Raw genomic sequence first — 25,039 nt, forward strand, 5'->3', positions numbered from 1 at the left:
TGAAGCCCTCTCCCTCTATGGTCACTGAATATACCAATGTGGAAAACTTTATTCACCAGTTATATTGGTGGGGCCTGGGAAGTTCTCAGCTTTTATGAAACTTAAAAATAAGACAACCTATCAGCTTGTGAGCGTCAATACCCACCATTCTGATCTGCCACTATGGCCCAAACTTTCTGGTCTCCAGATTGTGAATATAGGACATATGACCCAAGATATGCGTCGGGACCCTGAGGAAGTCCTGACATGCTGACCTACTGGAACTGCCTGGGAAGTTTTAGCTACCAATGGGAAATTCCCTGGGATTGTTCGTAACTATAACCCCAAGTTACAGTCGGAGACTTTGACAGTTCCGATTACTTACCTGGATGGTTACCCAGGAAACGTTAGACAGAAGAGACCTGGTCTAACTCCTGGGTAACTACAGAACTGACCACCCAATAACTCACACTGACCCCCTCACTCACCCCATGACCACCCCCTTTATCCCTAACTCCTGGCTATCCCCATTACCCCCTTGACTATCCTTCCTGACCATGCGACCCCCCGACTACTCCCCTGACCTGACTAGTCCCCAACTCACTTGCCACCCCACCCACTCTATTCACTTACCTCACCCAACCTACCCAGTCTGCTAGCCTACCCGGTTATTCATTCATCCATTCACTAACATTCACACTGGACCTTTAAACATCATACGGTAACAATGAAAGACAGAAACATAGAAAATAAGAGGAATAGATTATTTGGCCCTTCGAGCCTGCTCCGCCATTCAATATGATCATGGCTGATCCTCTATCTCCATGCCATACTCCCATTCTCTCCCCATACCCCTTGATGCCCTTAGAGCTTAGAAATATATTTCCTTCTTAAAGATATTCAATGACTTGGCCTCCATGGCCCTCTGTGGTAGAGAATTCCACAGGTTCACCACCTCTGAGTGAATAGGTTTTTCCTCATCCTAAATGTCCTACCCCGTATCCTGAGACTGTGACCTCTTGTTCTAGATCCCCCTGCCGCAGCCAGAGGAAACATCACCCCGGTATCCAGTCTAGCCTGCCCTTTTAGAATTTTATACATTTGAATGAGATCCTCTCATTCTTCTGAACTCCAGTGAATACAGACCTAGTCAATCCAATCACCCCTCATACAACAATCCCGCCATGCCAGGAAGCAGTCTGGTGAACCTCTGCACCCCCTCTATGGTAAGTATATACTTTGGTTTCCTAGCATTTCTGGGAAGGTATTTGTGTCTTCCTCTGTAAAGAGAGAACTAAAGTAGTTGTTTAACGGCTTTGCCATTTCCTTGTTCTCTATTATAAATTCTCCTGTTTCAGCCTGTAAGGGACTGACATTTGTCTTCACTAATCTTTTCCTTTTTACATACTTATAGAAGCTTTTACAGTTTGCTTTTACGTTTTTTGCAATTTTATTCACACTATTTTGCCCTTGTTAATCAATCTCTTGGTCCTCCTTTGCTGAATTCTAAACTGTTCCCAATTGTTCTCTGAGGGCTTGCTACTTTTTCTAGCAACTTTCTATGACTCCACTTTGGATCTAATACTATCCTTAATTTCTTTTGTTAGCCATGGTTGGGCTGCTTTTCCTGTTGTGTTTTTACACCAGAAAGGAATGTATAACTGTTGCAATGCATGCATTTGTTTCTTAAATATTAGCCATCGCCTATCCAATTTAAAGAGGCTCCCCAATCTATCTTAACCAACTCATCCCTTATATCTCTGTAGTTTCCTTGCTTATAATTTAGGACTGTAGTTTTGGATCGGACGACTTCACTTTCCATTCTAATGAATAATTTTATCATGTTATGGTTACTGTTCCCTAAAGGAACAAGATTATTAACTAAGTCTTTCTAATTGCACACTACCAACTCTAGGATAGCCTGTTCCCTAGTTGGTTCCTCGTACACACTCCAGGAATTCATCCACTACAGTATTTTGGTTAATTTGGTTTGCCCAGTCTATATGTAGATTAACGTCACTCATGATTACTGTAGCACCCTTGTTGCATGCATCTTTAATTTCCTGTTTAATGCCGTCCCCCACCTTACCACTATTGTTTGGATGCCTATAGACAACTCCCACTAACGTTTTCTATCCCTCGTTGCTGCTTAGCTCCACACAGACTGATTCTACATCCATATTTTCTAAGCCAATGTCCTCTCTCACTAGTACACTGATTTCATCCTTAACTAACAATGCCACCCCACCTCCTTTTCCCTTCTGCCTGCCTTTCTGAATTATCGAGTGCTCCTGGATATTCAGTTCCCAGCCCTGGTCACCCTGCAGCCATGTCTCTGTAATCGCAATCATATTGTACCCATTTACATCTATTTGTGCTGTTAATTCATCTACCTTGTTGCGAATGCTCCATGCATTTAGATACAGTGCCTTTAGACTTGTCTTTTTGACATTTTTACACATTTTAGTTGGTAATATGGGCCTATTTGCTGCTAGCCCTTGTTTTCTTTGCCTTCCACTTCTGCTTTCTACTTTTCTGTTTTTCAGTCCTAACTTTGTTTCCCTCTCGTGTCTCCATGCTCAGGTTCCCAACCCCCTGCAACTAGTGCCGTAGACAGGGTGTGTGACCTGTCCTTCCCTCAGCTCTACAACGCTGCGATGGAACTCTTAGAGAGATGTTGCAGTCTGCATTTCTGGGAAAGCTGGGCTTGGGAAACCTGGTCAGAAATGCGGAACAGCATTGAGACGGGGGATCATTTAAACAGAGCGGCAATCCGACAATGATTGCTGCCCTTTGGAAGATCCAGGCCTATGTCTAATGCTTTTTATAGTGCACTGACTGTTCTGTGCTACAAAAGAGGCAGTTTTAGCCAGTTTCCAAGAAAATCAGGTGCTCCAAGCAATTAACAAGCATCCAGAGTTTGCTTGTCCTATCCAGCATAATGTTGAAAGGAGTTCTGATGAAAGGTCATTTACCTGAAACATTAAGTTGCTTCTGGACCTGCTGAGTAATTTTAACATTTTTTGTTTCATTTCAGATTTCCAGTAACACATTATTTTGCTTTTATAATATTGAAAAGGGGACTGGGATATGGTCCTGTTGAGGATTAATCCTTCTGTTGTTACATGCATTTCTCTGTAAGGTGATAGAAACTTTATGTGGAACGGTTTGCTAAGAGCGTCAAACAGTGCTGTTAGTCAGGAAATTTGTTCATTGCTTTGTGTTCCATTGGATACTTTTACCTTGCCAACATGGTGAAAATCAGCATTTTACCTTTTTCTTCTCTTCTCGTTCCCTTAACAATGTCTCTCTGTCCACAAGCTTCACCACAGTAGGTAGCCCTGCAAAAGCATACCAAACCATCAGTAAATCTCAGTCGAACCATTCAGTCACATAAGTAGACTACTCCTTCCTACTTTTCTGAAGGTGCTAACTGGTTGGAGTACCATGAGATAGGCAGGTTTCCAATACTTAAGTGGCTATTCTTCATGACTGAGCACAAGAGTGTTGGCATCCTATACAGATGATCTTGATCCTGTCCTCGATAAACAGCAATAATAGTTTTTGTAGGGGTCAGAATCAGAAGCATAAACTTATGCTATTTTTTTCACTCATCCAGAAGTTTGTGATTCAAGTCCCACTCCAGAGACTTGAGCACAAAAATAATCTAGTCTGACACTCCAGGGCAGTACTGACTGAGTTTTGTGCTGTTGGAAGTGCTGTCTTTCAGATGATTTATTAAACCAAGACCTGTTTGCTCTTTCAGGTGGGCGTAAAAGATCACATGGCACAATTTAAGAGGCGGAGCTGGGGAGTTATCCATGGTGTTGTGGTCAATATTTATCCCTCAATCAACATCACTAAAATTAGATTATCTGGTCATTATTACATTGGTATGGGGGAGAGCTGGCTTTGTGCAAATTGGCTGCCATGTTTCCTATAGTGCATCAGTGACTACAGTTCAAAAGAGCTTCACTGGTTGTAAAGGGCTTTGAGGCAACCCAAGGTCATGAAAAGAACTGTATAAATGTAAATCTTTGTTTTTCACTAAAGCAAATTAGAACACTCTAACTGCTATCCTGGAATCTGTTACTCAATGTGGTTCAGTGCTGTGGCAGATAGTCAAATATTAAACATTAGCTCTTCCATAGGACAGCACATCAACAGGGATAAAATTATCAAAAGAATTTTCCACATGAATCAGGTCATAGCTTATCAATTGTCTTCACCATGCCTTTACTTTTCAACTTTTCTATCACAGATCACTGGTTAATAAAGCAGATAAAGCTTTTGAATAGATCTTTTTTCTCTTTCTAACCAAAAGCCCTGCAGCCAACTTCAGAGCTCCAATGCAGCACACAGGGATTAAACATTTTGTCTATGTCAATCAGCTATTCACTGCATTACCTTGGTTAAACTATAGAAACAATTCTTAAAAGACATTATGGAGTTACTTCAATAACTCAGTGTGTAATTACACAGTAACAAAAATGAGGGGGTCCAGGTTCAATCCCTGTTAATGATTAATTAACTGATTTCAGCTAGGATAGTGGTTATGAGCATTACAATGAGCCTCAGTGCCCCTGGAAGAGGAAGGCGGGTGGGGGGGAGGTTGGGTTGGGTGGTGGGGAAACATTTTAAAACAAAAGTCCTCAGGAATATTGTCCAGTTTAGTGCAGCAGGAAGTGTTCTTCTGAAGGCTGGAATTGAGGCAAAAGCAAAATCAAGAAAATGCAATGGAGCAGGTAAGAAAGCCAGGGGGCCCTTTCCAAAAAGGAGCAGAAAGGGTGCTGACAATGGGCAGATTTTAATCAGACGAGTGTGACTCTTGACAGCAGGAACGGAGTTGGTTCCACTTCTGCTCACACGTCAGGAGCCGAAACACATTATGACGTAAATCTCAAGCGCGTGCAACAGGCACGTGAGCCATATACAATCACGCAGTGGCGGCAAGCAGGAAACGTCCATCCCCGCCATCACCTTACTCAATTAAATTTTACAATGGGATATAAAAGTCCAGTCTCTGCAAGCAGGGAGAACTGGTAGGAAGGTGGCAGCAAGATCTTCCACCTGCAGGACCAAATGGACAATTTTTTTCTGAACCACAACCTCCATTCCCCTTGGTAGCTTTTGTGAATTAACACCTCTCACTCCGCCTTCTCCTCTCTTCATTTCCCCAACTCCTCTACAGCAAGCATCTTCCTTGATCCCCCTCACTCCACCCCCCCCCCCCCCACTCCTCTACAGCAAGCATCTTCTTGGACTCCCATTAGCAACATGTCCGGATACAGATGAGCAGCGGCTCCACAGTTCTGCGATGCCTCCCTGTACGTTCTTCTCCAGGCCATCCGGCAACAGCGGAAGGTGGTCTGGCAAAAGAGGACCCTCCCATTTAACCAAGCTGGAATGGACGGAGATCGCAGAGGTGGTGAGCAGCTGTGGGGTCCAGCCCTAAACATGGGGCCAGTCTGGGAAAAGGGTCAAAGACCACCTGCGATCTGCCAGGCTAAGTGACAATGTGACATTGCATTAAAGAATCTCTCATGAGGGTATTAAGTAATGAAATTTAAAAATGGGGAGAGAGGCCAGGCTGGAAAATGTGTGGCCATCGTCATTACCGCATGGCAATAGAGGTAACAGTATGTGACGATTGTGCATGATAAGGCATTTACTGCACTAGAATGTGACGAACCATAAGGAAAAGGAAAAAGAACTTATCTTTTAAAAATGGAGATTTGGGCCTCAGGGGCTGAGAACTACAATTCCCACTGGGGCCTAGCAGTCTCTGCGCATGCGACAGCCCTGAAAAGGCTGCACATGCGCAGATTGTTCTTTTTGCAATCTTGGGGTTTCTTTTGAGAGTGGAGGTTGGAAGACCTTGTGAGAAAGACAGCTTTAGTGAGATGCTTGGCTCACAGTGTGATAAGCGCCTGAGAAATCGGTATAAACTTGGTTCTGAAATGTCGTGTCTGACTGCAGTTGGCCTATTAGTTTACATAGACCGGATACTTACTGCGAACATTAGAGTATAAGATAGATTTTGTAACTTGTGTTGTCTTTATAAATTTGCATATATATCTGTAAAGGCATAGTTGGAGTGAAGAAGTGGTGTATATAGTTCATCTTTTCTTGTTTAATAAATGTTTTATTCTTTTGTTAAAAGTTCATCAGCAGACTCCTGTGACACTGTTCAGTAGCTGCCCACCATGTTTTTAAAAAAATTAAAAATTAGGGTCTGTCAACCCGGGTTCCACTCTGGGATCCGACTTGTCCAGTAGTAACATCACCTGGGATCATAACAAGAATATGGGGCCAGTATGTGGCATGGGGATAAGAGAGTAAGGTGTCTCTTGACATACCACCAGGTCTCCACTTCATCATGCAGGATAAGAAGACCTTCAACGCCAAGGAGAGGGCCAAGATAGAAGGAGGTGTTCCTGACAAGTTTCTAAAGCCATGTGAGAAGGAAGCCATGGAGATTGTGGGGGAACAGGGAGGCCATTCCATTGTAGATGGTGAGGCTGGATTAGCTAGCCAGCAAAGTGAGACTTCCTCTAACCTGGTATTGAGACATAGGCACACTAGAGACAAGGGTGAAACTGTGATTTCCTGATAGGCTATAAGGGGAAGTTCAGTCTTTCTTTTTGTTCTCCACTGCAGGTCATCACCAAAGTGTGTGAAGGCCCAATCCCAAGGAAGAAAGTGACGACTCCACCTCTGAGGATGAAGACCTACAACCCAGAGGATGCACCATCATCCTCCACCAGCTCGGTTATAGTCACAAGGTAGTGGAGGAATCACATATAGAATTTGGGGAAAATTCTGATCAGTACTTCATGGACAAGTACCAGCACCTGAGGGAAGCAATGTCAGACAAGCTCCCTGACAGTGGGCGGACTGTTGGGGATCAGGCCCATGCTAAACCCCAGGCTGATGATGGGCCTCTGGTCGTGGACACAATAAGCCTGCTGGAGATGCAGACAGGCAGGGAATAATCTGGCAAAGGTGTTAGAGGCTATGCAGAACATTGCGCGAATGGTGGAGGAGTCTATCCAAGTCATAAGTTCAGTCACGGCTCTGGCATGTGAGTTCATGACTTCCTCCATGGAGGGGGGAATTTTGTACCCCATGGGTCTTTACTTTTCTGACCAGTCTGACTTGAGGGACTTTGTCAAATGTCTTACTAAAATCCACGTAGACAACATCCACCGCACTACCCTCATCAATTGTCCTTGTTACTTCCTTAGTCAGTGAGTTAGTTAGTGAGTGAGACACGATCTTTTCCTAACAAAACCATGCTGACTATCCCTGATTAACCCATTCCTTTCTAAGTGACAGTTAATCCTGTCCCTCAGGCTTGATTCTAATAATTTGCCCACCACTGATGTCAGACTGACCAGCCTATAATTATTTGACCGATCCCTCACACCCTTTTTAAATAATGGCACAATGTACGCAGACCTCCAATCTTCTGGGACCTCGCCTGTATTTAGTGAGGATTGGAAAATGATCCTCAGAGCCGCTATTTCTTCCCTGGTTTCCTTTAACAACCTGGGATACAATCCATCTAGCTCTGGTTATTTATTGACCTTCAAGGATGTCAGTCCATCCAGTACATCCTCTCTCACTATGCTTATTGTATCTAATATTTCTCTTTAACTAGAATATCATTCCTCGCCTTAGTGAAGACGAAGTGCTCATTGAGAACCCTGCCCACATCTTCAGCATCAGTGCACAAGTTACCATGTACATCTCTGATAGGCCCTACCCTTTCCTTATTCTGTTGCTCTTAATGTACTCGTAAAACATCTTTGGGTTTTCTTTGATTTTACTTTTGATTTTTTTCATATCCTCTCCTTGCTTTCCTAATTACATTTTTTACTTCACCCCTGCACTTTCTATGCACCTCTAAGCTTTCTACAGTATTAAATTTTTTGTGACTATCATAAGCTTTCTTTTTCTACTATATCTCACCTATATGCTTCTAGATAACTAAGGGGCTCTAGATTTGGCAGTACCACCCTTTTTCTTCGTGGGGACATGCATACACTGCGCCTGCAGAATCTTGCTTTTGAATGTCTTCCACTGGTCTGTCATGATTTCCTTTCAAGTAGCTGTAACCAGTCCACTTTCACGAGATTGCCTCTCAGCTTTGTAAAATGTGTCTTTCCCCAATTTAGAACTTTTACTCCTGTTATCCTTTTCCATAATTATGCTAAATCTAACTGTATTATGGTCACTTTCTCCAAAATGGGTCCCCACGGCTACTTCATCCACTTGCCCAGCTTCATTTCTTAAGACTAAATGTAGAATTGCACTTCCTCTCACTGGGCTTGTTACATGCTGGCTAAAAAAGTTCTCTTGAATGCAGTTCAAGAATTTTGTGTTTTTTTGTGCCTATTACGCTGTTTGTATCCCAGTTGATATTAGGGAAGTTGAAGTCCCCAAATATTATTGCCCTATTGTTTTTGCACTCAGAAATTTGCCTACATATTTGCTCTTTTATCTCCCTCTCACAATTTAGGGGTCTATAGTACACTCCTAGTGGCGTGGCTGCCCCCTTTTTATTTATAACTCAATCCATATAGCCTCATTTGATGATTCATTTAGTATATCATCCCTCCTCACAGCTGTAATTGATTCTTTAACCAATAATGCTACACCCTAGGTTTTTTAGCCCCCTCTATCCTGTCTGAAAATCCTATATCCAGGCATGTTGAGCTGCCATTTTTGCCCCTCTTTAAGCCAAGATCCATTAAAGCATTAATATCATGCTGCCATGTGTCTATCTGTGCCCTTAGCTCATCAGTTTTATTTGCTATATTCCTTGCATTTAAATAAATACCTTTTAACATTGTCAAATTCCTGTGCTGTAAACCTTTTAACCTTTGCTTCTTCTGTCTTTCAGTGTAACTCGCTAACTTTCTGTCTCCTGTTCCCTGCTCTGAATTTGTCCTGTTTGAATCTGCCCTCAGCTTCCCACCCCCCCTGCCAATCTAGTTTAAACCCTCCCCAACAACACTGGCAGATCTCCTGGTCCTATTCTGGCTTGTACAGATCCTAGCTTCCCCAGAAGCAGTCCCAATGCCCCAGAAATCTGAAGCCCTCCCCCCTGCACCATTTCTCCAGTCACACATTCATCTTGTGTATTCTCCTATTTCCATACCCACTAGCACGTGGCCTTGGAAGTAATCCGGAGATTACTACGTTTGAGGCTCTGTTTGCTAATCTCTTTCCTAACTCCCTGAACTCATCCTGCAGGATCTCATCTCTTTCCCTACCTATATCGTTGGTACCAATGTGAACCACAATCTCTGGCTGTGCACCCTCACCCTCCAGAATGCTCTGAAGCCACTCAGCAATATCCATGACTCTTGCACCAGGAAATCAACATACCATCTTGGAATCATGTCTGTGACCACAGAAGCGGCTGTCTGTTCGCCTAACAACAGAAAGCCCTACGACTATTGTTCTCCTTTCTGTTCTACTTCCTCCCTGCACAACTGAGCCACCCAAGGTGCTCTGGACATGACTCTCACTGTTCTCTCCCTCACTGGTACTCAGAACTCAGTACCTGTTAGAAAATGAGATGTCCACAGGGGTCTGCTGCACTACCTGCCTTGCCTGTCTGTCTTATGGCCACTCAGTCCCTATCTGCCTGCTCTTTCTTAAGCTGCAGGGTGACCACCTTTTGAAACATACTTTCTATGTAGCTTTCATTCTTGCGAATGCACTTCAATGACACCAGCTGCTCCTTGAGTTCCAAGATACAGTGCTTGGGTTTTTCCATTTGGTGACACTGTCTACATATGTAGTTGTCCAGGACATGGGTAGTGTCTTGGAGTCCCCACATGGTATAGGATGTGCACTCGACTGGTATGAGGAGCACTTCCATGCCTCGAATTTTTATTTACTGCACCGAAATTGGAATTAAAGCAAGCACAATAAAATGTTAATTAACTCTTGTTCCGTCCTTGAGTCTGGTTGTTTTTATCAAAGTCCCGATTCTCTCTGGAGACTCTTGCTTTGTCCTCATGCCTCTGATTTTTAAAAATCCCTGACTCTCCCTGGAACGCCCGCTCTGTCCTCATGCTGGTTTTCTTTTCAAAGCCCCTATTTTTCCTGGAACTCTCGCTCTGTTCTCCGGTTGGTTTTTCTTCAAAGCCTAGGACACTACCCGGAGGAACTCATGCAGTGATGTCCTGGGACTGAGATAATTAACCTCCAACAAGCACAACCATCTTTTATGCTAGGTATGACTCCAACCAGTGGAGAGTTTTCCCTCCGATTCCCATTGACTCCAGTATTGCTAGGGCTCCTTGATGTCACACACAATCTTGATGTCAGCTGCAGTCACTCTCACCTTACCTCTGGAGTTCAGCTCTTTCATCTGTGTTTGGACGAAGGTTGTAATGAGGCCAGGAGTTGAGAAGCCCTGGCGAAACCCAAACTGAGCATCAGTGAATTTATTGCTGAGTAAGTACTACTTGATAGTGCTGTCGACAATCCCTTCTATCACTTTGCTGATGATGGAGTGTTGTCTGATAAGGCGATAATTGGCTGGGATGGATTTGTACTGCTTTTTGTGGACAGGACATGTTTAGGTGGTTTTCCACATTGCTGGGTAGATGCCAGTGTTTTAGCTGTACTGAAGTAGCTTGGTTGGAGCATGGCTAGTTCTGGAGCACAAGTCTTCAGTACCAATGCCAGAATGTTGTCAGGGCCTATAGCCTCTGCACTATCCAGTGCTTTCAGCCATCTGTTGATATCACTTCAAGTGAATCAAATTTACTGAAGACTGGCACCTGTGATGGTGGGGATCTTAGGAGGAGGAGCTCAGTTAGACAGATCCAAAGATTGAACAACCTCACCTGATGCACAACACCTTTAAGCCGTTGGGAAAAAGAAAACACAAATTTCCCGTGCGCTGTTGACTTAATCTTTAAAGTAGGACTTAATTTGGTAAAGTTCCCATTCAATGAGTACTTACGTTACGCAAATGCATGGTAAATAGGGTCCTACGACCAGGTGGCATGATACCTGCTGACACACCACTGACTTTATTTCAAGAACTCAACCTGATGTCAGGAAACAAAAATTTCAACTCCTGCTTAATTATGTCCTCCAACCCACCTCATTTCCTGCTTTTCAAGGCCCCTTTAAATTTTGCCCTGTGTTTCAGCAACCTGGCTGAAGGTTGAAAAGAGGATGATAAAAGACAACACCTCATGAGCACGTGATGCCAAGTTATATTTCAAAAACTTGTAGGACATCAAAGGAATGCAAGACAAAGAGGGAAGGATTTTCTCAGTTTCACAGAAACATGGGACAAAGGAGCAGGAGTAGGCCATTTGGCCTTTCGAGCCTGCTCCATCATTCGATAAGTTAATGGCTGATCTGGTTGTGGTCTCAACTCCATTTTCCAGTCTTCCCTCCATAACCCTTGACTCCCTTGTCTATCAAAAATCTGTCTAACTCAATAAATTCAATAAATCAGCCTCCCCTCCTTTCTGGAGAAGAGAATTCCACAGACTAATGACCCTCAGAGAAAATATCTCTCTTCATCTCAGTCTGAAAGGGCAGACCTCTTCTTTTTAAACTGTGTCCCCTAGCTCTTATCTCTCCCACACAAGGAAACATCCTCCCAGTATCCACCCCATCAAGTCCCCTCAGGATCTTTTGTGTTTCAATAAGATCACCTCTCATTCTTCTAAACGCCAATGGGTATAGGCCCAACCTGTTCAATTTTTCTTCATAGGATAAGCCCTTCATCCCAGGAGTGAGTCGAGTGAACCTTCTCTGAACTGCTTCTAAGGCAATTATATTCTTTTCAAATGAGACCAAAACTATACTCAATTTTCCAGAAGTGGTCTCACCAAGGCCTTGTATTGCTACAGTAAAACTTCCCTATTTTTCTATTCTATTCCCCTTGAAATAAATGCCAACATTCCATTTGCCTTCCTAATCATCTGCTGTACCTGCAAACTAACTTTTTGTGGTTCAAGTACCAGGACACCCAAATTCTTCTGTAACACCAAGTTCTGCAATCTCTCTCCATTTAAATACTATGCTGATTTTTTATTCTTCCCACTGAAGTGGACAAGTTCACATTTTCTCACATCATACTCTACCTGCCAAATTTTTTGCCCACTCACTTAACCTATCTATGGGAAGAATTTTCCCCCGTCGGGGGGTGGGGAGGGGGGGAGAGAGTGCAGGAGCAGGTGCATGCAGGCGCCCCTTCGATCGGCACCCCCAATTGGGGGCACGCCGCCATTTTACGTGGGTAGGCCAATTAAGGCCCGCTCATCGCACGTCCGCCAGGAAACGCTGTGCGCTCCCTGTGTGGCCGGGGGGGGGGGGGGGGGGGGGGGGGGTTCCCCTCAACTGGGAGTGCGCTCTTTTGTGCATGCGCACGAAAGAGAGCACTCATTTCCCTGAGGCTAAGTGCTGCCTCAGGGAGATTGGTGCCAAATTCAAAAATTGTCAATGCACAAAATTAAAATTTCCCTGACATGTCCCCTCATTTGACACTGTCACATGAGTTGGGACATGTCCATCACTTTCATTCAAACTTTTATTAAATTTTTAAAAACCTACACGAAACCTCATCCCGCCCGTGGATGAGGTTTCATGCTATTGTTGAAGCCCACCAGGGTTCCTGGCTGCCCGCCAACCTTAAGGTTGGAAGGGCAGGTCCATTAATTAGCTCGATTACTTTTTAAATGGCCTCAATTGGCCATTGACAGGTTGGCAGGCACACAGCTGATTCAGCTGTGCCCCTGCTGACCTGAAAATTGAAATGACGCGGGGTGACGTCAGGAGTTCCACCTGACATCATCCCATGTCAGTTTGCGCATCGGCAAGCGCCCCCCCCCCCACCCCCCCCCCCCCCCCCCCCCCCAACCCCCCCCCCCCCCCCCCCCCCCCCCCCCCACCCACCCACGCCCCCGCCGACCTCAATATCCTGGCCTATATCTCTGGACACCTCCTCTTGACAACTTACTTTCCTACCTATCTTGGTGTCATCAGCAAATTCAGCCACCATTTATTTGGTCCCTTCATCCTAGTCATTTGATATAGATTGTAAAATAGTTGAGACCACTGCACAGATCTCTGTGGCACTTCACTAGTTACAGCTTGCCAAACTGAAAAAGACCCATTTATCTCTCTGCTTCCTGTTAGCAAACCAATCCTTTATCCATGCTAAGTTACCCCGCTAAACCACGAGTTCTTATTTTGTGAAGCAATCTTTGGTGTAGCACCTTATCAAAGGTTTTTGGAAATTTACATCTTCCCCTTCAGCCACTTTGCTTGCTCAAAGGACTGTAATAAATTAGTTAAATATGACTTCCTTTTCAGAAAACCATGTTGACTCTGCCTGATCCCATTATGATTTTCTAAGTTTCCTGCTATAACCTCCTTAATAATGGATTCTAGCAATTTCTCTATGACAGCTGTTAGGCTAACTGATCAGTAGTTTTCTGCTTTCTGCCTCCCTGCTTTCTTGAATAAAGGTGTTACTTTTGCTATTTTCCATTCCACTGGGACCATTCCAGAATCTAAGGCATTTTAGAAGATTATAACCAATGCTTCCACTATGTCTGCAGCCATTTCTTTTCAGGCCTTAGAGTGCAGGCCATCTGGTCCTCGGAATTTGTCAGCCTTTAGGTCTAATAGTTGTCCCAGTACCTTTTCCCTATTGATGGTGATTATTTTAACACCTTTTGACTTTGAATTATCTTTGGGAAGTTTTCCAAGACTTCTACAGTGAAGACAAACACATTATACCTGTTCAATGTTTCTGCCATTTCCTTGCCTTCTATTATTAATTCCCTAAGCTCTCTCTCTAGAGGACCAACGCTTGATTTAGTTACTCTTTTCTTATTTGAATACGGTAGAAACTCTTATTATTTTTTTTTACATTTCTAGCTAGCTTTCTCTCATACTCTAACTTCTCCCTCATTATTATTTTTTAGTCATTCTTTGCTGGTTCTTAAAATCTTTCAATCTTCTGACCTATCATTAATCTTAACAGATTTGTACAGTGTTTTATGCAAATTGACACTATCCTTAACTTCCTGACTTAATCACAAATGACGCATCCTTTTCAAAGAGTCTTTTTTTCTCACTGGTTTAAATCTTTGCCAAGAGTTAAGCATCTCATTAAAAGTCTGTCACTACATCTCGATTATCCTACCTTTAACTAGTTTCCCAGTTCACTTGAGCCAACTCTCCCTCCATACCCTTATAATTACCCATATTTAGGTTTAAAACACTAGTCTTTGACCCACAATTCTCACCTTCAAAGTGAACGTGAAATTCTATTACGTTATGATCACTGTTGCCTAGAGGCTCCTTTACAATGAGATTATTGATTAATCCTATCTCATTGCATATTCCCAGATCTAGAATAGCCTGCTCCCTGGTTGGTGCTAGAACATACAGCTCTAAGAAATTGTCCTGAATACACTCTGTGAACTCATTTTCCAGGCTACCTTTAGCAATCTGATTCACCCAATCTACATGCAGACTATAAGTATCACATAATTGTTGTGGCACCTTTCTTACAGGCCCCATTTACTTCTTTCTGTATATTCTGTCCTACAGTATAACCACTACTAGCAGCTTATAAACTACTCCCACAAGTGACCTCTTACCTTTCCTATTTCTTATTTTTACTCAAACTGATTCTACATCTTACTATTTCGAGCTAAGGTCATCTCTCAGTACTGTACTAATAGCTTCCTTAATTAACAAGCTACCCCACCACCTTTTCTGAGTTTGCTGTCTTTTTGAAATGCCAAATACCCTTCAATATTCAGGTCCCAGCCTTGGTCACCTTGCAACCATGTCTCTGTCATGACTATCAAGTCATAGATGTTTATTTCTGTCTGTGCCAATAATTCATCCATTTTGTTACGAATGCTCTGCACGTTCAGATACAGTGTCTTTAACTCTGTGCTTTTGCCATTTTCGCAATCTCTGGCCTTATCTGCTGGTGCACTCTTACATCTGTATGCTCTGTCCTTTCCTACCACATTCTGGTTATTATTAATCGCTACTCTGCTGTATTACCTTATTGTTTCTCTTTAATTTACCACATCGCTCCTCATATGAGGCCACCCCCCCGCTATCTAGTTTAAAGCCCTCTCTACTGCCCTGGTTATAAAACTCGCCAATGCACTGGTCCCAGGTGAAGACTGTCCCAACAGTACAGCTCTTGTTTTCCCCAGTACTGCTGCCAGTGCCCAGTGAATCAAATCCAATTTCTCTAACACCAGTCTTTAAGCCATTCATTCAACTCTCTGATCTTATTTACCCTACACCAATTTGCTCATGGTCCAAGTGACAATCCAGTGATTATTATCTTTGAAGTTCTGTTTTCTAATTTAGCGCCTAGCTGTTCATAATCCGTAAACAGACCCCTCTCCCTAGTCCCATCTATATCATTAAAACCACATGGACCACAGCAACAGTATTGTGGAAGAATAGTGGGAAAAATGGTCTGATGATTATTGAGTTCAATGTAATAGGACACAATTATTTTGTTTGTGTATGAAAATCTCACAACACATTCGGTGAAGTAGAAGTTGGCAAAATCTATGGATGATAACTTGCAGGTTGACTAGGCTCAGTACCTTCATGGTCCTCAAAGCGGACTCCAAGTTCTGGAAGGATGTTGTCTCGAAGGCCATCACACAGCTGTAGAACCTCACTCACTGTAACACAGAAGGAGTTAGTCAATGCACAACCATTTCAGACCATGTCAGAACCATACAGTACTTTTGATCCTAATCCACAAAACAGAACATGACACACTCCAAACCACTTCCTTCTCCTTGCTGCATGTTTATCAAGCTGAGAGGTAGTGTTGGGATTTTTTTTTTATCCTTGTATTAGTAATAAGCAGAATAAAGCTTCCTCCATGCTATACCATGAAACACTTGCAGACAAGGTATAGTATGGGTTGAATGAGGAGAGAAGCTCTCCTTACACTGCTCCAACAAGATGTCTTAAAACTTAGTCTCAGAAGAGTGTCCCCTGCTGCATCAGTATGACAGATCAATATCTAGTAGCGACCTCTGCTGGCCCATGATCATGGCAGTGCTAAATCCTGCATGATGAATTTGTACCCAACTGGACTAGGGCTGAAACTCCACTAACATAGGACTAAACAGCATGAGACAAAATTCTCATCTAGTCAAATTGGTTCGGATTCAATACCCAGGTCACAGGTATCAAAGGACAGTAAATGAATGTGAAATCTTCTTTACAATCATTTCCTTTCGAGGTCTCAAGTTTCTCCGTCTACGTCATGAACATGCTTTGTGCCAGTTTTTCAAAGTTACACCACACAGAAACAGAACTCAATGACATCATAATCTTGTTTGGATGTGGATTGGTGATTCACATTATTCAATAAGGGCTGTTATTCAACCTCTGATTCCACCGTTGAACTGCACTCCTAAGTCACTAAGACTTTCTTTAGCATGAAAATAAATTGCTTTTGAAGTATTTTGTTCAGTCACGTTTCCCCTCCACCCTCTCATTCATTTCCCTGCAGCAGATTTGTTTTTATAATTCTTTTTAAATCTTGTAATTTTGAGGGGGAAAGGAGAGCACTTCTATTGCAAAACCAGTGAAACACTTGCCCGACTACTTGTTTAATCCTGTTTAATACTGAACAGAGTGTAAACAAGTGGTACAAGACTTGACTACAACTTAGCTACCTCAAATTCCTAATGACCCACTCCTGACCCATGCACACAACCATCCAATATTAAAACACAAAATGTTCCAAATACAGCTGGTCAGCATCTATAAAGGGGAAAAAAAGAGACAAAGTGAGAGATGGTGAAGAAGTTGCTCAGGGAGGGTTTTACTGGTTCTGTCACTCCTTTCCTTTGTTACCACCATTGAACTGTTTTTACAGTTCCTCCTACAGGAGATACATGCCACTGCCAGTAGGAGAAGCTGATTTCCAAATTACAGGTCTTGTTCCTTCTTGAATTTGCAGTTTCTCTTTCCTACAGGATTATTTTGCAAGGGCTTCTTCCAAATAGCCTAGAGGAAGTCAGTACCTTAGCATGTTTAGAGCTATAGGCAGTCTCCATATCACTTGTCACTATGACCTATAACATTTTAGTTTGCTTTTAAACAGCTAGCTCATTAATGCTCGCCTGCTACTGTATCATGTACGACACTTGACAGCAGCTTCAATAATATTGGGCATCAGGTGTAACCTGGAGCTTGTTTTTGATAACAGGATACCCGTTGTGTGGGAAGTACACTAACTGCTTGACCATCTACCTTGACTTCCTAGAAGTATTTGACAAAGTTATATGCAAAAGGCTATTTAAGCTTAAAGTGATGGAGATTCAGGGTAAACCTGAGTTTGGATAAAGGTGGAAACCAACAGACACCACTAGTTAGAGGAGTTAACCATGTTGGGTAGGAGAAAGTGTTGTGTGTGATGCCTCAGGGATCAAATAATACCTTAGTAGACTTTCCACTCAACTCTGCAGAGCACTATATCAACAAAACAAAATAAGTGCCAATTCACTTGGCCAAAACAAGTAAAAGCACAAGTCAAAGAAGTTATATTAAGACTGCAGTGCTCTGGTCACACCGCACCTTGCTGAAACACTGCAATATCCAACTACCCAAAGCTTTGAGTGATTCAGACACATGAGGCATTGGGAGAACACCCATAAGCCAAGTACATATGTTAATAAAACATGCTAATTCACTATTCTGTACCTTTCTTCTCACGGGCAATTTGTCGCACATTCTCACGGAAATCTGACAGCACCTTCAGGTATGGCATCACAGTGGCTTCCACCTGCATGTAGAAGACAAAAAGAGTTTGAGGTACAGAATCCGACCAGCGAGTCTGTCAGTGACAACTCCCTCCTGGCTTCATTACACAATAACAATCTACCCCCTCGCCCTGTTAAACAATTAAAGCACTTTTTGGATCTGTTATAGTTACATCCCATCAAGCAGACAGCTATTTCAGGGTCTGCGACACAGTGACAGCTCTTCACACCATTACACAGTGATTGGTTGTAGAGCAATACTTGAGGTTTCAGACTTAGCTGGGTGGCAGCGTCTGAGTCAGAAGGTTAAGGATTCAAGCCTCTTCCAGGATTTAAGCACATAAATCAAGACTGATGTTGCTGCATGTTGGCAGGTGCTGTCTTTTGAATGAGGCATCAAATACCTTCCTTCTTAGATGGACTTAAAACAATACATGACACTATTTGAAGAAGAACAGGAGAATTCTCCTGGACAATGTTTATCGACACTATCAAAAATAGAATGCCTAGACATTTATCTCATTCTGTTCATGGGATCTTATTGTGCACAAATTTCCTGCTACATTCCCTGACAGCGACTACACTTTGAAAGAATTTAACTGGCTGCAAAGTGCTTTGGTGTTTCCGAGGTCATGAAAGGTGCTCCATATAAATGCAAGATTATTCTTTCTTCCTTTTTATTTTGTATCAAAATGTAAGCGGCCTCCAATTGTGTCATTTTTCTTGCCTTACATAGTATTCTTTAGTGTTGAAAGGAGATGGTAACCAAGACTTTATTTGGATCCTGTTATAAAGGAGATTGACCAAATACTTACATTTAAATTATGGCTGCCTCCTCCCACAGGGAATCCAATTGGTTCTTCACCCTCTATTGCTCCAAAAATCTGATTGATAGATAGAAGGGAACAATGAGGCAATCAAGCGTCAGGCTTTCCTTCCCACTCCCAGGTCTATCAACCAAGCCTGATAATTGATAGCATTTACCAATCATACATTAAAAGTGCAATTCTTCCAACAGGTCTAAATCAATTTAGGCACTTCATTCCAAGGAAGATCCATAGGTGGGTCTTACATACAATGTAACGTATGTAGTACATACAATGCCCCATGTCATACTGGCCCACAAGGACAAATGTTCCGAACTGGTGATATTTAGCAGGGTCAGCTGTTAGGCTGTTCAAATTGGCATCAGTGCCCTTGGGCTAGAATGGGGAAAATGCTGCCAGGGTTCCAACTCCTGATCTATCCACAGTCTCTTTTGGAAAGTACACATATGTGGATGTTAGGGTCGTATTTGACTGTGATATCACCCATGGTCCACTCTCCTAGGAGAGAGAATTATAACTATGTCTAATCCTGTCTAGGCACACACATGAACAAAGGTCATAACCAGCCCCTGTGGTCACATAATTTAGGAGCACTTGAGTGCCTTTGGCAGCAGAAGGGAAGAATTGGAAAAACAGAAGAAAATGGACATGCACAACAGATAGAAATAAACCTTTGAGACTATAATTATGAGACTATTATGGTTGGTATGAGTTCAAGAAGTCTAATGGTGCAGTCTGTCTATTTTCAGATGAAGGTAAGTTAAAAAAAATTAAAGATCAAACATTTTGGTAATTTATTGATAAGATTCACCAGGAATTGAAAATAAAAAAGCCTTAGTCATGACTACCAAAGTAATAGAAAGGAAGGATCAGATGATAAAGAACAGAAAATGCTGGAAATATTCAGATCCGGGAGCATCTGTAGAAAGAAAAATAACTGACATTTCAGTTGCCAGATGCGAAATGTTATCTGTTTCTCTTTCCACAGATTGTGTCAGGCCTGCTGAATATTTCCAGCATATTCTGTTTTTAATTCAGATTTACATAATTCACCGTACTTTACTTGAGGATCAGATAATTGTGGGTGTGACCAGTGTGCCTCCCATCTCACCTTCAGCATCTCAGTGAGGTACACTGCAATGGTCTTCAACAGCATGCGATTTGGTAACTGCTTGTTGCTTTTCTTTGCTGCAATGTATGTGTTACACTGACTCACAAGGGACCGCAGCTCCTCCATTACTGTTCGGGTATCGATGTTATCACACAATGCCCTGTGCACTGCTGTCTTCTTCTCATAAAAGCTATAATTAAAAGTAAAATATTTTTGTAAAACAACAGTGACACCAAGTTTGCACTTTCCATTTGAAATAATTTTAAAAAGCAGATTTTTTCAAGTATGACTGAAGTGACCAAGAATTCAAATCATGAGAAAAAGGCTTAGGAAATAGAGTCTATTGGTGAGAGACATAATTCAGGCATCCAAGAATACTGCATAGTGGAAATTCAGTTCAGATGTGTACTGGTGAATAAAACAATGGGACAATTAGTTAACCTAACTAAAACTGGGAGGCAATGGTGATGGACTTTTCCTCTCATTTGTTTGGTTCAAATAATATATTCAAAATATGCCACACTCTAGGGTTACATATTCATTTACAAGCTAACATACTGACTAGAAAGACAAGGGTCCAGAGTAATACACAAAGCTTGCATAATATAGTAATATTTTAATTACAAAGCTGTTGTAGCATTAGAAAACTCGTTGATTACTATTCAAATGATTTTCATCACTTACAAATTGTTAACTCATGGTTGTGTAATTTACTTAAGAATCTGATCAGGATGGACTGCTATTAGGGAAAACAAAAACAGAATTACCTGGAAAAACTCAGCAGGTCTGGCAGCATCGGCGGAGAAGAAAAGAGTTGACGTTTCGAGTCCTCATGACCCTTCGACAGAACTTGAGTTCGAGTCCAGGAAAGAGCTGAAATATAAGCTGGTTTAAGGTGTGTGTGTGGGGGGAGGAGAGATAGAGAGACAGAGAGGTGGAGGGGGGGGTGCTGTGGTTGTAGGGACAAACAAGCAGTGATAGAAGCAGATCATCAAAAGATGTCAACGACAATAGTACAATAGAACACATAGGTGTTAAAGTTAAAGTTGGTGATATTATCTAAACGAATGTGCTAATTAAGAATGGATGGTAGGGCACTCAAGGTATAGCTCTAGTGGGGTTTTTTTTATATAATGGAAATAGGTGGGAAAAGGAAAATCTTTATAATTTATTGGAAAAAAAAAGGAAGGGGGAAACAGAAAGGGGGTGGGGATGGGGGAGGGAGCTCATGACCTAAAGTTGTTGAATTCAATACAGTCATCCATTCTTAATTAGCACATTCGTTTAGATAATATCACCAACTTTAACTTTAACACCTATGTGTTCTATTGTACTATTGTCGTTGACATCTTTTGATGATCTGCTTCTATCACTGCTTGTTTGTCCCTACAACCACACCCCCCCCTCCACCTCTCTGTCTCTCTATCTCTCCGCCCCCCACACACACACCTTAAACCAGCTTATATTTCAGCTCTTTCCTGGACTCGAACTCAAGTTCTGTCGAAGGGTCATGAGGACTCGAAACGTCAACTCTTTTCTTCTCCGCCGATGCTGCCAGACCTGTTGAGTTTTTCCAGGTAATTCTGTTTTTGTTTTTGCTATTAGGGAAACTGTGGCCATCATACCACTTCTCTCAGCCCCCTCCTCTCGAAAGTCAGCCTGGTTATAACATCTAGTTTTGGTTGAGCTGCAATTTCCTCTAGCTTATTATTGGGAAGACCAAAGCTGGTGTCTTCAGCCAAAGCCAGAAACTATATTCCCACCTCTTCCCTACCCCACCATCCTGGCCATTGTCTCAGGCTGAACCAGAGTGTTTGCAGCCTCAGCATCCTATCAGTGCTGTGTTTCCGACTCATACCTTTTTCATCAAAGAACAGCTCCATCCACCTCCATATCACCCACCATTACCCTTGCCTTAGCGCATCTGCTGCTGAAGCCCTCAACCATGCCTATATCACCTTCAGACGAGACTATTCCAGTGCTCTCCAAGACAGCTTCCAATTCTCCACCCTCTATGAACTTCAGTTCATTTCAAACTCTGTTGCTCAAATGTTATCATAAATCATGTCTTGCTCACCTGTCGCCCGATCTTCCTTATTTACATTGGTTCCAGGATCCATCATTGACAGTTGCACCTTTATATTGGAATTTCCTGCCAAATCCCCTTCCGCCCATCTCCCGCGCATCCGCCCTCACACCTTCCTCTCCATCCCAGAACCATGATAGGGTCCCCCTTGTACTCACTTATCACTCCACCAGTCTCCACATTCAAAGGATCATCCTCCGCTATTTCCGCCAACTCCAGCATGATGCCACCACCAAACACATCTTCTCTTCATCCCCCCCGGCGGCATTACGCAGGGACTGTACCCTCTGGGACACCCTGGTTCACTCCTCCATCATCCCCTACACCTCTACCCCCTCCCACGGCACCTTCCCATGCAACCACAGAAGGTGCAACACCTGCCCCTTTACTTCCCCTCTCCTCACTGTCCAAGGGCCCAAACACTCCTTTCAAGTGAGGCAGCATTTCACTTGCACTTCCCTCAATTTAGTCTATTGCATTTGCTGCTCCCAATGCGGTTTCCTCTATATTGGAGAGACCAAACGCAGACTGGGTGACCACTTTGCAGAACACCTTTGGTCTGTCTGCAAGCATGACCCAGTCCTCCCTGTCGCTTGCTATTTCAACACTCCACCCTGTTCTCATGCCCACATGTCCGTCCTAGGCCTGCTGCTTGTTCCAGTGAAGCTCAATGCAAACTGGAGGAGCAGCACCTCATCTTCTGACTAGGCACTTTACAGCCTTTTGGACTGAATATTGAGTTCAACAATTTTAGATCATGAACTCTCTCCTCCATCCCCACCCCCTTTTTTCCAATAATTTATATAGATTTTTCTTTTCCCACTTATTTCCATTATTTTTAAATGTATTTCCATCCATTGTTTTATCTCTACCTTTTAGCCTATTTCGATCCCTTCCCTCCCCACCCGACCCCCACTAGGGCTATCTGTACCTTGCTCGTCCTGCTTTCTACCCTTAATGTCACCTATTATCACATTCCTTAGAAAATATCACCACCTTCAACACCTCTTTGTCCTTTAGTCTGTGACATCTTTTGGTTAGCCCCACCTATCACTGGCTCTCTATCCAGTTCTACCTGTCCCACCCCCACCTCAAACCAGCTTATATTTCACCTCTTTTCTATTTTTCCTTAGTTCTGTTGAAGAGTCATATGGACTCGAAATGTTAACTGTGTTCCTCTCTGCAGATGCTGTCAGACCTGCTGAGTTTTTCCAGGTATTTTTGTTTTTGTTTTGTAAATCTCCCTCTCCTCCTTTAAGACCCTCCCTAAAACCAAACCATTTGACCAAGACATCACCGTAGGAGTTCCTCAGGGTAGTGTCCTCGGCCCAAGCATCTTCAGCTGCTTCATCAATGATCTTCCTTCCATCATAAGGTCAGAAGTGGGGATGTTCGCTGATGACTGCACAATATTCAGCACCATTCGTGACTCCTCAGATACTGAGTCAGTCCTTGTCCAAATGCAGCAAGGCCTGGACAATATCTAGGCCTGGGCTGACAAGTGGCAAGTAACATTTGTGCCACACAAGTGCCAGGCAATGACCATCTCCAATGAGAGAATCTAACCATCGCCCCTTGATGTTCAATGGCATTATTATCACTGAGTCCCCCACTATCAACATCCTGGGGGGTTACCATCAACTAGAAACTGAACTGGACTAGCCATATAAATACTGTGGCTACAAGAGCAGGTCAGAGGCTAGGAATCCTGCAGCGACTAACTCACCTCCTGACTCCTCTAAGCCTGTCCTCTATCAACCAGGCTCAAGTCAGGCGTATGATGGAATACTCCTCACTTGCCTGGATGAGTGTAACTCCAACAACACTCAAGAAGCTTGACACCATCCAGGACAAAGCAGCCTGCTTGATTGGCACAAACATTCACTCCCTCCACTTCCGATGAAGAGTGGCAGCAGTGTGCACCATTTACAAGATGCATTACAGAAATTCAGCAAGGCTCCTTAGGCAGCACCTTCCAAACCCAAGACCACTACCATCTAGGAGGACTAGGGCAGCAGATACATGGGAACACCACCACCTCGAAGTTCCCCTCCAAGCCACTCACCATCCTGACTTGGAAATATATTGCCGTTCCTTCACTGTCGCTGGGTCAAAATCCTGGAACTCCCTCCCTAACAACACTGCGGGTGTACCTACACCACATAGACTGCAGTGGTTCAAGAAGGCAGCTCACCACCACCTTCTCAAGGGCAATTAGGGACGGACAAGAAATGCTGGCCAAGCCAATGACGCCCACATCCCGTAAAGGAATTTAAAAAAATATTTAGGCCTAATGTCTTTAGCTTGGCATCTATTTATTTCCAATTACAGTTATCAAGATTCTTAAAATGCTTTTCTGCATTAAAGGCAAGATAGAAAGTCAAGTTGTTGATGTTATTACAACTGCCAGGGAATTGCCAAACATTACTTGGTTCAGTTTTGTCTGACTAGGAGGATTGAAGTGGAACATAACTCCAAAGACATAGGCTACACAAATTCAGAAGAGACTATATTCTGTCAGTTAACTATGGGACCACACAAGCATTTTTGTAAAGGATTTTTTTGATTCCAGATTCTACAAAGAAGTTTTCCACGGATCGCATTTGGCTGTTTTTTCCTATGAACTGAGAAAACGAACTGACCAGATCAACATGCATGGCATTGTATAATGGGACTGATAAACGAAACACAAGTTCAGACATTTCTTGAACTGCTTACCACATGAATATGCCTAAAACCATAACAAAAACAGAAACAGAAATACCTGGAAAAACTCAGCAGGTCTGGCAGCATCGGCGGAGGAGAGCACAGTTGACGTTTCGAGTCCTCATGACCCTTCAACAGAACTAAGTAAAAATAGGAAAGGGGTGATATATAAGCTGGTTTAAGTTGGGGGGGGGATTGTTTGGACAAGCAGCCAGTAATAAGTGGAGATAACCAAAAGAAGTCACAGACAAAAGGACAAAGAGGTGTTGAAGGTGGTGATATTATCTAAAGGAATGTGCTAATTAATAGTGGAAAGCAGGACAGATAAGGTACAGATGGCTCTAGTGGGGGTGGGGGAATACTAAAAGTGCTAAAAGGTAGAGATAAACAATGGGTGGAAATACATTTAAAAATAATGGAAATAGGTGGGAAAAGAAAAATCTACATAAATTATTGGAAAAAACAAAAAGGAGGGGGAAGAAACGGAAAGGGGGTGGGGATGGAGGAG

The 25,039-nt window shown here is 42.9% G+C and overlaps 1 protein-coding gene across 3 annotated transcripts in view; it reads right to left on the reverse strand.

Moving 5' to 3' along the window:
- Nucleotides 1–25,039, reverse strand: part of cars1 (cysteinyl-tRNA synthetase 1) — an 89,130-nt gene that overhangs the window by 10,794 nt on the left and 53,297 nt on the right. For all 3 annotated transcript variants that reach the window (XM_041197823.1, XM_041197821.1, XM_041197822.1), the window contains 5 exons: nt 19,740–19,929; nt 18,617–18,685; nt 17,743–17,824; nt 15,621–15,701; nt 3,253–3,320 (listed from right to left, as the gene is read on the reverse strand). In XM_041197823.1, the coding sequence (XP_041053757.1) occupies nt 3,253–3,320; nt 15,621–15,701; nt 17,743–17,824; nt 18,617–18,685; nt 19,740–19,929 (490 nt within the window). The remainder of the gene's footprint in view (nt 1–3,252; nt 3,321–15,620; nt 15,702–17,742; nt 17,825–18,616; nt 18,686–19,739; nt 19,930–25,039) is intronic.

Source organism: Carcharodon carcharias, chromosome 10, assembly GCF_017639515.1.
Source record: "Carcharodon carcharias isolate sCarCar2 chromosome 10, sCarCar2.pri, whole genome shotgun sequence".
NCBI classification, from domain to species: Eukaryota; Metazoa; Chordata; class Chondrichthyes; order Lamniformes; family Lamnidae; genus Carcharodon; species Carcharodon carcharias.